This window comes from Alosa alosa, chromosome 2, assembly GCF_017589495.1.
Source record: "Alosa alosa isolate M-15738 ecotype Scorff River chromosome 2, AALO_Geno_1.1, whole genome shotgun sequence".
Classification (NCBI taxonomy): Eukaryota; Metazoa; Chordata; class Actinopteri; order Clupeiformes; family Clupeidae; genus Alosa; species Alosa alosa.
This window is the reverse complement of record NC_063190.1, coordinates 30,844,376-30,859,631: the sequence shown is the minus strand read 5'-3', so window position 1 is coordinate 30,859,631 and position 15,256 is coordinate 30,844,376. Positions and strand designations below refer to the sequence as shown.

General features: G+C 44.2%; 1 protein-coding gene across 1 annotated transcript in view; it reads left to right on the top strand.

Annotated features, from left to right (window-relative positions):
• tenm2b (teneurin transmembrane protein 2b) overlaps positions 1–15,256 on the top strand; it is a 185,273-nt gene that overhangs the window by 25,482 nt on the left and 144,535 nt on the right. The window contains 1 exon segment of the mRNA XM_048270364.1: positions 10,756–11,067. Coding sequence (XP_048126321.1) covers positions 10,833–11,067 — 235 coding nt within the window. The 5' untranslated portion in view covers positions 10,756–10,832.

Below are 15,256 nucleotides of genomic sequence, written 5' to 3'. Positions count from 1 at the left end.
TACCAGCCTGTCAAGTCGCCCCGCATCCTTCTTCTTTGTGCTTCCTCTCCAGCATACCACTGCATAGAAGAGGGCGCTGGCCACAACAGACTGATAGAACATCCTGAGGAGCTTGCTGCACACATTGAAGGACCGCAGCCTCCTCAGGAAGTACAGCCTGCTCTGTCCTTTCTTGTAGAGTGCATCAGTGTTGGCTGACCAGTCCAGTTTATTGTCCAGGTGGAGACCCAGATACTTGTAGGTGCTTACCACCTCCACATTGACCCCATCAATGGAGACTGGTAGCAGAGCGGGCTTAGACCTGCGGAAATCCACCACCATCTCCTTGGTCTTTGAAGTGTTGAGTTGAAGGTGATTGAGTTTGCACCACTGCACAAAGTCTTCCACCAGGCTCCTGGACTCCTCCTCTTGCTCGTCCCTGATACACCCCACAATTGCAGTATCATCAGAAAACTTCTGCATGTGGCATGACTCTGTGTTGTAGCAGAAGTCAGATGTGTACAGGGTGAACAGGGTCTACATGAAATAGTAACAAAATCTAATCTATGTGGTGATCACAAAATGTATTTAAAGGTGCCATGTGTAAGAATTGAGGTATTAGCATGCTAAATTACTAGCCACAGCCCGACAGGTGTCATAATACCAGTTTCTGCCATGGGAGGCGGTATGCGGGCAACATAACCGCCAGCCAAACTGCAATACACCTAATAACTTCATACGGCTTGTGGGCGTACTTGAACCAAAGAGTATACACCTGTCGGGCTGTGGCTAGTAATTTAGCATGCTAATTCAGGTTGATATCTCTGCAGCACTATACCTTGTCATTCTTTTAATTACATCATCGCCCTTATTTCTTCTCATTCTTTTGATTCGTGTAGCTCATTTTTTTGGATATTTTTACCTCAATTCTTACACATGGCACCTTTAAGGTTAAGGGAGCATCACTTTTACCCCAACTCAATGCCGGTGTTGGACGTAAGGCAGCTGAAGAAGAAGTTGCAGCATCGGCGTCACTCCGCTCGCAACACACCACCTCCCCTTACGGCTCCCACTAGGGGTGTAACGGTACACAGAAGTCACGGTTCGGTTCATACCTCGGTTGGGACATCACGGTTCGGTTTAATGGAGGGAAAAGCAAAACAAAAATGGAGAAAGCATTTTTTTTTTGTACATGTCTCATGCTGTACCACCTAGTGTCATACAGTCTCTTCCCTGAGCTATCTGCAACAGCCTGAAGTGTGTAAGATGTAGGCTAAACAGTACAATAAGTACCTAGACTCCATCTGTAACTTGTAAACAAAATAAGACAATCAGCTATAAAACTGAAAATAGGCCTACAGCATCTCTTATTTCTGAAAGTGCAAATTACATAGAAAAATTATTTTGAAAAAATCCACTTAAGCAAGACCTTCAACATGTGTTTAGTTGTATATGGAAGGGTCTACGTAAAGTAATAATCTAGCCTACTAACTGTGAAAATATCACACTATTTTGCCTTTTTTAAAAAACGAAATTGCTCCTTTCATTTCATAAACAGACTACAACTAGAAATCCATTGACTTTGCCCTTTGGCGTTAACTCACGTGGCATGGTTTGTTTATTAGCCTGGTTAGTGTTGTCACTTTATTTTACTGTCTATGCACTTAACACTACCAGCTCCTCATGTGAGAAGTTACAAGTTACCCCAACATAAAGGTAATTACCACGCGATTTACATAGCTTTCTGTCATTACGAAATCATTTAATTTAAGCCATAGGTTTTGGCCCTATGTGTATCCAAAGGCTGCTGAAGCGCAGGGGAAGTTTTTTCCCCTCGTTTCAGTGATTGGTAGCCTACATCATCTGGGTGATGTGTAGCATTTTTTCCACTCACATACCCAACAACTGCTGAACAACGCCGACACACAGTTTCATCTTATCCACCACTCTTTCGCCTGTACTAACGTTACTGTAACTGAAGTTCTCAAACTTGCGATCTTAAAGAGACCAGCGGATCCTCTAACTCTTGTGGGTCTAACCTTAGTGCTGCTAATGACTGACGGAATCGACCGACGACCTGACAAAAAAAAACATAGGCGCCAATCAGAGCTTCAGAGTTAAGGCGAGGCTACAGATTAGCGTTAGGTGTCGCTAAAGAACTCCCGTAACTCTCGCTACTTAACAGTAATTGCGCATGACATTAATTAATCCGCACACGAGTTTTATGTATTTTTATACCGTGTATTCTCCGTGTAAATTCATGCACCGAACCGTGACGCCCGTACCGTTTCGGTTCAATACGAATACATGAACCGTTACACCCCTAGCTCCCACACACAGTTGCGTTCCGTCAACGCATGCCAGTGGGTGGTCCCGACGGGAGCTATGCAAATGACTTGATGTATAGCTGTAATTTAATTGGCTGGTGCCTTCTATTGTTGTCCGTCGGTGCAGCAAAAGTTGAACTTTTCGACACAAGCGACGGGAGAAACGTGACGCAACGGACCCACAATTCAGTTCGGCAACGGATGACGTAAGCCCATGTGAAGTGGACGGGATGCGTCTCCAGCACTGCAGCGCACGCAGCTGAGTGTAGGAGCCATTACACACACACACACACACATACACGCAGCCGTGTGTGGCAGCCGCTACGCCTCCCGTCTTCCATAGTTAAAGAATAAAGGGGTGTATGGCAGAATCCAGCACGACTCCTGCCTGCGCAGTTGACTCCTGCACTATCCCGCAAATCACTTCAGGACCCTGGCCAGAGACTTCGCCAAACATGCTTTTCTATTGTGCTATTATATCTGTTTGCAAATTACGGAATGTAACTAGTGAATGATGGAAATGGACAGCCAGTGGATCGTTAGGAGCAATTCACTGAACTTGGCAGAAAGAGTATTGGATTTGAATCGCGGACAGCACCTTAAAGACCCAGCTTGTTGTTTATATTCAAAGTCAAAGTCAAAGTCAGCTTTATTGTCAATTTCTTCACATGTTCCAGACATACAAAGAGATCGAAATTACGTTTCTCACTATCCCACGGTGAAGACAAGACATATTTTACCAATTTAAGTCCACAGACAAACATAACATTCAAGTAAAACAAAAAGTAAGTAAATAAGTAAATAAGAGGGCACATATAATAATGAAAAAATAAGAGCAGCAAAATTTGGTTGAAATTGTGCATAGACAGTCAATAAAAATACTAGTGCAAAGTCAGGCCAATAAAAGGCTTGGGTAGTTCTGTTTGACCTAAGTAATAAAGAAAGTGGCATAGTGGTGCAAGTTATGTAAGAGCAGCAGAAGTGTTGTGTTTTCAGGACAACAACAACAAGTTGTAAAGTGTACAAGTGTGCAAGTGGAGAGTGCAGGTGCCATTGTGGGTCCAATGTCCAGGATGTTATGTAGCTGAGGGTGGAGGGGGAGAGGAGGGGAGAGTTCAGCATCCTTACAGCTTGGTGTATGAAGCTGTTGGTGAGTCTGGTAGTGCGGGGCGCAGGCTTCTGTACCTCTTCCCAGAGGGCAGTAGATCAAAACAGATTGTGAGCGGGTGACTTGCATCACTTGCACAATTTTGGTCGCATATACTTGGGTGAGGTGGGTGGTGTAAATGTCCTTCAGGGAGGGGAGTGAAGCACCAATAATCCTTCCAGCTGTGTTCACTATGCGCCGCAGGGCTTTCCTGTTGTATTCAGTGCAGCTTCTCGCCCCACACAGCGATACAGCTGGAGAGTATGCTCTCAATGGTGCCTCGGTAGAATGTGGTCATGATGGCTGGTGGACTTGCTCGCCTGAGTTTCCGGGAAATACAGGCGCGCTGAGCTCTTCGCCAGTGATGCAGTGTTGGTTGTCCAGGAGAGGTTCACTGATGTGCACCCCCCAGGAATTTGGTGCTGCTCGCTCTCTCCACCCACAGCACCGTCGATGGTCAGTGGCAGGTGTTGGGTGTGACCTCTCCAGTCAACAACAATCTCTTTGGTCTTGCTGGCGTTCAGCAGGAGGTTGTTGTCCCTGCACCACGTGGTCAGATGGTCGACCTCCAGCCTGTATTGAGTCTCGTCGCCCTTGGTGATGAGACCCACCAGAGATGGTGTCGTCAGCAAATTTCACTATGTGATTGTTGCTGTAGGTTGCAGTGCAGTCATGCGTCAGCAGGGTGAAGAGCAGCGGACTGAGCACGCAGCCTTGGGAGGCCCCTGTGCTCAGTGTGATGCTGCTTGAGGTATTGTTGCCAACCGCGTGCACTACGGGGCCTCTGACATCCGGAAGTCCAGTAGCCAGTTGCAGAGGTAGGTACTGAGTCCCAGTTTGTCAAGTTTGCAGATGAGTTGTTGTGGTATTATGGTGTTGAATGCAGAACTGAAGTCTATAAACAGCAATCTCACATATGAGCCCCCTTTTTCCAGGTGGGTGAGGGCTGGGTGGAGGGCAGAGCAGATTGCATCCTCTGTAGACCGCTTGGCTCGGGTATGCAAACTGGAAGGGGTCCAGGGTGGGGGAGAATGGATTTGATATGTGACATGACAAGCCGCTTCAAAGCACTTCATGATGATGGGTGTCAGTGCCACAGGGCGGTAGTCATTGAAGCAGGATGGAGCAGTTTTCTTCGGCACAGGTATGATGGTGGCAGCTTTGAAACATGATGGGGCCGATGGCTTGCTTCAGGGAAGTGTTAAAGATGTCTGTGAAGACATCCTTAAGCTCCCCCGCGCAGTCCTTCAGCACGACCTGGGATGTTGTCTGACCTGTTGCCTTCTGGTGTTGATAGCAGCAATTGTCCTCTTCACGCTGTGGGCAGAGAGGCACAGGGGCTGCTCATGTAGAGGGGATGGGTCTTCTGTGGGCAGGTGCTGTTTGGTGGAGCCTCAAGCGCAGCAAAAAGCGGTTCAGGTTGTTGAGCAGAGGATGTTGCTCTCACAGCAGGTGGCCGGGCTTGTAGTCCGCGGGAGGGCCTGAATGCCCTGCCATAGGCTTTGTGCGTTCCTGCTGTCTTTGAAGTGGGTGGTTATCTTGTGAGTGTATTCCTTTTGCTTCCTTGATGCCACGGGACAGGTTGGCTCTCGCTGTTCTCATGCCAGCTTCATCCCCAGCTCTGTAGGCTTTGTCTCGTTCTTATCGCTGTTGTTGTTGGTAGGTGGATGTATACCGCGACTAGCAGAATCGCAGTATTCCCTTGGTAGGTAAAAAAGGACGGCACTTTATGATCATAAACTCTGCCAGTGGTGAGCAGTGTTTGCATACTACTACAGTGTCCCGCACCATTCGTCACGGATGTAAACACAGATTCCTCCTCCTCGTGATTTACCTCCCTTTACAATGGCCCTGTCTGCTCGATAGCATGCTAGCTGCTCCAGTTGTACAGCAGAGTCCGGAATGTTGTCATTTAACCAAGTCTCAGTGAAGACGAAAGCACACAGCAGTTACTTACTGTCGGTTCGTTGATCTCAGCAGTCGTATGTGATCCATTTTGTTGTCCAGTGATCGTACATTTGCCAGGAGAATGGATGGTATGGCTGGGCGAGTTGGGCTGGCCGCTAGCCTGGCCCGGGCGCCTCAGCTTGCCCCTCTTCTGCTTCCTCGCACACGCTTCCCGACTTTCGGGAGGAGTAGCGGGGCCAGTCCGGTGTTGTTGCAGGCCGGAGTAGTCCGAGTTCCTTTAGCGTCTCTGTTGCAAAGTCCAGAACGCTGCAAAACTTGCTTTTGCAGATGTCAATTAAAAACTGCCTGCAATTTGTAGTACGGCGTAGTAAGGCGAGACGAACACGTGAAAACTTTCAGACAAACACTTTTAAACTAACAAAAACACCGTACGGTTGGGACAGAGAGAGGCCCGTGTATGCGCGCGCCATCTTGGATCCAATTCATGTGGACAAATGACACGGGGTTCCTCATCTCCTGCTGTGCTGCCTAGCAGCTTGTATTTTTGAAGCAGTCTGGTGGGCTCTAGTGCACATACCAGACATTCTGCATGTAGCAGGATGTTAGTGCAGGGGGGTGGGGGTTATATTGTCAAGGTGTGATTGGGAAAGAGGTGGTCACACATCATTCAACCCACCCACAGCGATTACCTGCTGTCTCTGGGCCATAATTCTAGTACTAGAATCAAGGTTAGATAGAAAAAGGTGTCGTTCTTTTAACATTTTTAGACATTTTCTTTTTAGACATTTTAGATTTTAATTTGTTGGTGAGCATGAAGAGCATTTAAAACTTGTATGCAAAGCTGCACAAAGTTGTTTTCATTGCACATTGCAACTGCGAGCTGAATTATATAGAGAAACTCGGCTCTCCACCTAAAGAAATGTGTACTGTACAGTTCAATAATGTGCTATTCAGTGAAGCAGTTGGCAGGTCTGCCTTTACATCTAGTTGGCTTTGTGCTCCTTTAGTCTTTGTAATGTAGGAACATTGAGGGTGCATGAAGCGATGAATACCCCTCCCCACTGTACGGCCGCCACTATTCATCGTGCTAACATTTTGCCATTTGTGTTTGATAATTGAGAGAATAGCCTGTGTGTTTCCATCTCCACAGTACCCAGGCTAGCAATAGGTTTGAAAGGCGTCTTTGTAATTCTGGCTCCTCGGTTGGGCAGCATTGTTTCTGTGCGGGTTTTGAGTCCGTCAAACAAATCAAAGTTAAAGCAGCCTTACCTCAGCTAGCCATGAACCAGTGATTCATGTTCAACTCTTGTAAGGTCGCTACATTTCTTTACATTAGTTTCCATCATCTCCCTTTGTGTGTGGTCAACGTATTGTCTCATTCCTTTTGAGGAGGGTGAAACTGATGAATTCTGTTGCTCTTTCAAAGAGAATGTGAAACTCAAGCACACACAGTTCCTGAAACAGCCCTTTCTCATTATCTCTAAGAACACAGAGACATACAGATAGAAATGGCCGACTTAGGCGCGTACGGCAGAATGCAGATCTACTTAACTTTAATTCCAATTCTATGAAACATATGGCATAAACTACATATATAAGAACTAGGGCTGTCAAAATAACTGATTCATTTCGATTAATTAATTTGAGAAAAAATAACTGATTAGAAAAAATAACGCAGATTAATCGATTCCGTATGACCTTTGACCCCCTTTGACTGTAGTCAGTAACCATTAGACTGTAAAATGAAGGAGAGAGAGGAAAATGTGCTGACTAGATCATTGATTGGAACATTTACTTTTAAACAACAGCCTGATGGTGTTGATAAAAAATAAAGTGTTGATTAAAATAAAGTCCTGTGCAATGTCTGCAGCAAGGAATTTGCATATTAACGGAGTTCATCAACTCTAAAGTCGCACATCAATGCAAAGAAATAGTGTTGACATTGAGGGAAGTGTTAATTTATTTTCATTGCGTCCCCTAGGTTATATCTGTGGCCTGAAATACCTTGTATGTGAAAAACAACTTCTTCCCGAAGCACTTTTGAATTTATTTCCTCAGCATATTAGGTCATATCATAAATTATTATGGCCATTATTAAAATAATAATAAAAGAGTTTTTGAACTTTAATGTCACTATTGCTGATTATTCAATGATTTATTTGAATTTAAAAATGTAAAATACTTTCACAGCAAAAATTATATATGCGATTAATTTAGATTAATTAATCACAGAGTATGTAATTCATTTGATTAATTTAATCGATTGACAGCCCTAATAATAACCATTATAAGATCCATTATTATGAGCCCTCACTTGAGTGAAGGGCATTCAAAGTCTTAAATCTAATGTGTCAAACATATGGTCCAAACATCACAATCATTGCTAGGCAAATAAACGTATAAATGTATAAAAGAATTCAAAAACTGTGTGAAGGCATTAGATGTAAGACACTTTGGCAGTCATTCAAATGAGGGCCCTAAGTGTGATTTTGCAGCTCCCTCTGCTTTGGTGAAAAACGAGCCTTATTCTGCACCTTGGTTTTTATCTATTTAATTTCATGCTTGGAGACAGTGATGTAAATTGTGTGTCCTGGCACGGGCAGTCGGATTTCAGCACACGTGATGAATCACATGTCGTTGTCATATGTGTGCTACTTCAGCCTTTTGATGATGGTGGCCATACTGGAGCCATTCCAGTCATGCAAAGCTGGTCTTGTATATTTTGAATATAGCTTTGAATGACTTTCTGTTATATTGCGTAGCACTGGCTTCTTTTGGCTGCTCTACAAAACAGCGTTGCCCTGTACTAAACACTCTCTAATAGGCTCATCAGGGTCTACAGGTGTCCGCACTGTGCCAACTATGCCATCCTTACAGCCCGCCAGCACCGTGGTGGCAAAGTCAGTCGGTGTCACCCCAAATCCTTTTGTTTTCAGGCAGATTAAGGCAGCGAGCGCTCTGCCCAGTGTGGATTTGGGGGATTAGTTTTAATGGAGCGCGAGGATTGCCACCGCTGTGGCGAGTCCAAAAGAGCCTGATTTTTGTTTTCTCCCGGTGACGGAAGAGGCCCCTGTCTGCTTGTTGAGCCCTTTTGTCTTGAAATGTAACTGAAATCCGTAACATGGCTTCCGTCCTCGCACCCTGCTGTATCTCCATAACGCCGCTTTCCTGTTAATCTGCAGACATGTTGAGGATTTCACTTTGGTGTTTTTTCTCAGCAGCTATTCATGCATAGAAAGGTATAAAAGAATAATAGAGCCCTGTATGTTTGCATAGTGTATAAAATGGAAAAAAACGCTGTTATATTAATATTGGTCACAAGAAGTGACAAAACACTAAAATAACCTCTTTTGAGATGAAAAACGCTGTTATACTTATACTTCAGTCTTGGTGGGCTTGTGTGTGTGTGTGTGTGGGGGGGGGTCTTCGGTCCAGTGGTGGGCTGGTCCAGGAGAAAATTGCCAGGGCCGAATTTTGTTCCCAGTCCGACCCTGAGTAGAACTACTGATCTTTATTATCTCCCTGCTTGTTTACATCTTATCATGTATGGTATTATTTCATGATCGCTAAAGCGTTTGATTCTTTTTAATGTTGTCATCAGTTAACTTCATTCAACGGTGCTTGTATGTAAGGCTGCCATTCAGTTGTGGGCGTTAAGAATTGCGTTTATGGGCGAGAAAGGCAGAAAAAGAGCAGTTTACACACTAAGGATTGAACGATTCATAAATTTAAATCGAAAGCCGCCAATCTGCGGTTTGTCCATGAGGCTACGTTCGCAAATGCACATACATCTGGCCCTGAGTGTTGACAAAGATGTCTCATAAAATAATAGAAACAGCTAGGATCCATGCCAACATCCCCCCAATGGATTCCTCATCTGTGTCCTCAAGCCCTGTGTCTCTTTATCTCCAGATGTATTGGGAGCTGTTCATTTCAATAACCATTTGTACAAGAAATGCATGAAAGGATTTAACAGTTTGAAAAATTATATTGCTAAGTGGCAGGCAGTATATAAGTGTATAGTCTATCAAATAGAAGCAAATGTTGATCATAACACTGAATTAATAGTACATCAACTACAACTGTGTACTTCTTCTGACTAATACCTATCCATGAGTTTTATAGTGAGTATTGGTTTATCTTTGAGCTACAGTATACATAGGCTTTGGGCTGTGTTATTGTGAACAGGTCTGCCTACACCTTAACTCTACTGTATCGAGTTTGTCAGTCTGGCTAAACTTCAGGTTCCTACCCATCCCATCTTTTTCCTGTTGAAAACGGGTAATGGGCCCAAATGTGGATCAAATAAACGCAGTAAACTCACCCATCCACTCATGCTTGCCTGTCCCAGGTAGTGGGACAGGCAAGCATGAGTAGTGACCGATCCAAAATAAATAGAACAGCTGGATAGAGAAGCACCTCTATCCAGCTGTTCTATTTATTTTGGATCGGTCACTACTTTTTTTCCTTGGATAAAGTAATCTTGCCTCAGGTTCTTACATTAAGCAATTATATAATGTGGAATGACTCTATGTGGACCATAGACTGAGGCAGTATATTTGTGTGTTACATGTGTGATGTCCTGAGGGGTGTTATGAATGTTTATCTGTGACTCATTGCTTCAGAGTTGGCCTGCTAAACTGAGAGCCGCTTCCCAAACAGATGCAGAGTAGGAGGGTGTCAGAAAGAGGGCCTGGCTACCTCCCTCAAAGTCTGCTTCAAAGGACTATCTTCTCTCACTCTCTCTATTTTTTCTTTCCTTATTCATCTATCTTCATCTCTGTCTCTTTGTCTGTCTTTTAGTCCATCTTCTTTCTTTGTCTCTGTGTCTCAAATCCCTTGGCCCCTTTGTAGGCATGGGAGCCATGGGATTTGTAGTTTTTTTCAGTAACAATAAGCCTTTGGAAACTCTCTTATTTTTTGTGTCTCCAATGACTTCTTCAGGATAGAGGATGGTTTTCTGTAGAGCTGGAGAACTTTTGGCTTGATATGCTTTGCTATTGATCCAAATATATGATGGTGTTCACAAACAAAGTGAGTCTTTTGAAAGTGTTTTAGTATTTCAGCCAAATAGTAAGAGAGTTCAATCTCAAACTCTCCTTCTCTCTCTCCTTCTCTCACTCTCCCTCTCTCTCTGTCTCTCTCTCTCACACACACACACACACACACACACACACACACACACACACACACACACACACACACACACACACACTCACACCTTTGATTGATTTCTCACCCTAGCAACATGTAAAATAGAGTGAATGCATGTGTGTATGTTTACCACTGCTTTATTAACTGAAAAGTCTTCCACAAGTTAAAGTGAGCCCCATGACCATGTGTACAAGAGAACTGAAATGCAGTGATGCTCCCATGGCTGTTGTGTTCCCACAGGTTGAGGCTGTGAGTTGTGGCGGTGCCTGGGGGCAGGAGAAGACGTCGCGCGTGTGAGGCCTGGCCTGGCCGCTGTGATGGACATGAGGGACAGGCGGCAGCGCTCGCTCGGCCGCGGAAGCTTCCGCAGGGACCTCCGCTATGCCACGGCCACGTCGGCCCTGGACACGGACGAGTGCTGCGTGGCGGTCGCCCAGAAGGCCTACAGCGCCAGCGGCACGCTCAAGGCCTACGAGCACGAGAGCCGCGTGCGTTACGGGGGCTGCGTCGCCGAGCTTGTGCACCACGAGAGGGAGGAGTACGTCAGGCAAGGTGAGCTCAGTACACCTCCCTCGTCTCTCTTTTGCTTTCTCTCTATTTCTTTCTTTCTCTGCCTCTATCTGTCTGTTTATTTCTGTTGCTTTTTACAGCTGGTCTCAAAGTGGGACAAATACTTTAACCTTGCAATCCTAGCAATGTTGAAAAATGGATAGGTCCGCACACTAAATGCTGTAGCTCCTGTTATTCTAGTATTTGTTTTGTCTAATGACTTGTTTTTAACAAGTCATTAGATGTGTTGATCATTTTTTAACATTGCTAAATCATTTTGATCCAGCAGCCATCCTCTTCAGCGTCCTTTTCCACTACCATATTATCCGTTAGAGTCTAGTGCCTTATACAACAGTTAGGTCCAGTCAAACTATTTATTCATCTCTGATTGGATGAGAGGACAACACTATACAGCACTCTTCAGCAAACATTCTATTTATTCAAACTCTTAAGAGAGCAGGAATTTCATTATTGAATGAGAAATGGAGTATGCTATATATTCAGATTAGCAGGCGGTCATACAAATTATTGTGCACATGGATGGAGCCTTTTGCTCTCAACTAGGCTGCAGAGTAACATTTTCTGTTGCTTGGCAACAGTAGATGCCAAAAGTAGATTGGAACTTTTTTTAAGGGGCACATGAAGAATGAACAAAAATCAATATGAACAATAGAAAAGACAATTTGATGTATTTAAGCGTCATTAGATGTAAGTGGAACTGTTGTATAAAAACAATATGGTACTCATGATTGTGGTGTTGGTAGATCCATATTGCGTCATTATCCATCCTTTTCTTCCCTTTTCTCTCTCTTGCTCTCTCTCTCTGTCCTTCCCTGTCTTCCTTTCTTACTTGTACGACACGTCTCACCTTCCTTCATTTTCATTCCATCATGTTGCTTTAGTCACTTCCTTAGCTTTTTACTCTTCCACCCTGTTTTTGAACACCTGCATGCACAGGCAAGCTATATGTAGGCATGTGGGAATTAAGTGAGTCCCGATAACCACAACAATTCTGTCATTAATTTCACAGGTGGTTGAACTTGTGATATGAAAGTGATGGGAAAAGAACAAGCGGCTGTGTGAGTTTTGTGATTAGAAGTGGGATCACAGGCAGTAGGAAGGCTGGGATGGATCCTGCTCCGAAATCAAAAAATATGCATTGTGCATATTGATTTTGCTGTTATTGTTGCTCATCGTTCTCATTCAATACAATTTATTGGATGAGATTTAAAAAAGAAAACTGCATTCATATGCACAATGGTGCATGAAAATTAAATTTTGTATGTGCATTTAGAATGGGAGACAAGAATTGTGCACATAATTTAATGTTGACAGTGGGCCCAGGAATGTAACAGCAATGAATACAAAAAGTAAGTGAGTGTAAAAAGACACGTCATTTTTAGAAAAAGTACAAATACAAATGAAAGTATTTTTGATGAGCGGGTAGTGCAAGCAACTGTTATTCCCAGAGAGACTAATTCTGTGTGTAATATGCAACTGATTTTGTTTTATATGAATGTTTTTTGAGCTATGAGGTCAGGTACAAGTGAATACAATCGGTTACTCAGATAATTAACCCCTGACATTCAGCCAGGATTGCCTGGAGATAACTAAGAGCTGCAGTCATCCACCTTACAGTACATCCAGTACATCATACAGACAGGTTACTGCACGGGCTTCCTCAGAAACCTCTCACATTACGTGTACTGTAGTGAGCCTGACTGCTAAATGCTAAAACGATGGTTCCTGATTCCCCCTGGAGCCCAGCTCACATGTCCACACCAAGTCCTGTTCTGGAATGTCCAGATGATTCCAAGGAATGGACAGAAAATAACTTTCAGAGAGTTAAACAGTCATGTTTAACTGCTATGTTAACAATACTGTAAATGTCATCTGTGATCTGTGATCAAATGTGACTAAATTAGATAGTAGATAGACTAAAATATTAGAAATATATCAATCAGTTAATAGGTTACAGTAATAAATGCATGAAAATGATGATGAAGATGATGAAGGATCGAAATGCCCACTAACTGGGGACAGGTAGCTTATACGGAGACAACCTGGATGCAGACAGAAGAATGATGAGTGAAGAATGTTTTATCCCTGTTTTAAAGCCTAAGTTCATCTACTGTAAGTCATTTTAGCATTATTGACAGAATTGCCAAATAATTGACATCTTTGCTGTACTTCAGTGTAATTTGCTGGAGCTTTGCCCCTGATTCGTAAAAGTCCTCTATGCTGGTTCTATGGCACAATACCTCTTGAGGGATAAAGCCAAATCCAATTTGAGCCTGACGCTTTGAGCCCTGAAAGTTTTATGTGAAATTAACTGCAGAGGCACACATCTATTTATTTAATCTATTCATTCTGAGGGTTTCTGTGCATTCTGTGGAGACTGGCCAAGATCAAAGCGCAGAGGAAGATGTGGGTCCTCTGTCACTGAGAATTAACATGCCACTCATTGGTAGCCCATTGTTGCTGGAATGTTCCGTGCCTCCAAAGCAGTTGATGACCTTGTCCTCCATTCTACTCCTCTGAGCTCTCTTAAATGGTGTGGAAAATCATAGTACAGCACTCTTGCCACATTCACCCCTACACACACACACACACACACACACACACACACACATACAGTACATACACACACACACACACACACACACACACACGCACACACACACGCACACACACACACACACACACAAACACACACACACAACACACACACACATACAAACAATAACTCACCCAACCCATCAACATACACTCACTGAAACATACAGTACACTGTACATACATTTAGACATATACACATACCCATTAATGCTTACATGCTTGTTATGTACTGTTCACTGTATCTCTGAAGCTCTAAATCATTTAGGCCAGACAGCTACAGATGTAGCGCCGCCCCTATCACATTCTCGAGTCAGTGTGAGATTGCAGGAAGTAGCCGGTATTTTGACAGACGTCCTAGGAGGTGCATTTGTTGGTGAAGCTTTGAGCAGGTAGGGGGAGAGCGGTTGCGAAGTGTAGCTTTCATCCCAGCACTAAACAGCAGGGGCATTCAGCCAGGGAGTAGCATAAATAGCCCACATGCCTTCAGTGCTCTGCCCTCCCTCTTACCCCTTTTCGTGTTCCAGGCAACAGCAGCCTTGTAGGTATGAACTCAGTGCAGTGTTTTTCTTCCGTGAGCGAGGCCAGTCCCACAGAGCTGATGCATTGCTTATGTGGCCTCTGTTGAAGAGTCCGTCTAGGCTCTCCGGCTGCCCAGCAATGTGCCATATGGTGTGGGAGGCGGGGAAGTCCAGGGAGCGGCGGTAATGGCCGCACGGAAACGAGAGCACGCAGAGTTCTGGGCTCCGAAAGCACCTCCGTATCGGCCCTTAAGAGCAGTGTGTGTCTCCACAACATCTGGTGGCAGGCTGTAATGTTCCCCTGGCAGAATAAAGCACAGATTCTCTAATCTTTGTAGGCCAAGCAGGGCTTCAGAAAAGACATTCAGCTTGGTTGCTCATGCAGTATAGCAAGACTAGTGTATCGGCCTGTATATATGTGAATAGCCTTGCACATTTCCTTGCAGTCATACATGATAGCATATATGACAATGTCCTTGAAATGCTGACCAACTCGTGAAAGATTTCCTGTGAGTGATGTCCTATCTTAACAGATTGATGTGAAAATTTGAGTGTAAGGCATGAGCTACACCAAATGCGTAACTGAAGCGTTCCGTTTGCGATGCGTAAAATCCATTTTAAAAGACTGGTCTATTTTTTTACGAACGTACGCGCCACTATCACGTCTGGTGTAGCTACTTCCATTGATTATAGTGGCAGCTAATTGTTGCAGCAGACGCTAAGCGAACGGAACGATTCAGTTACGCGCCTGGTGTAGCTCATACCTCAAGAACACAGTGAAAAGATTAGACTTAATACAGTGTGCAGGTAATCACTGTATCTACTTAGCCAAGAGACTAAGTAAGTGTATGTGATTGTGTTGGTAAGGGGTGGTATAGGAGTGGTTTTCCCCCTATACTTAAACGGTGTCCAGGCAAACTCAAGGTCTAAATGGGCTCCTCCGCAGAGTGCACAGACTCCTCCAGCGTGAGATCCACTCTGCTAATACTAGCTGATCTCCTCCTCCCCATCTTTGGCTGGGGAGAGGAGGGTGAGTGAGTGATGGAGCAAACTCT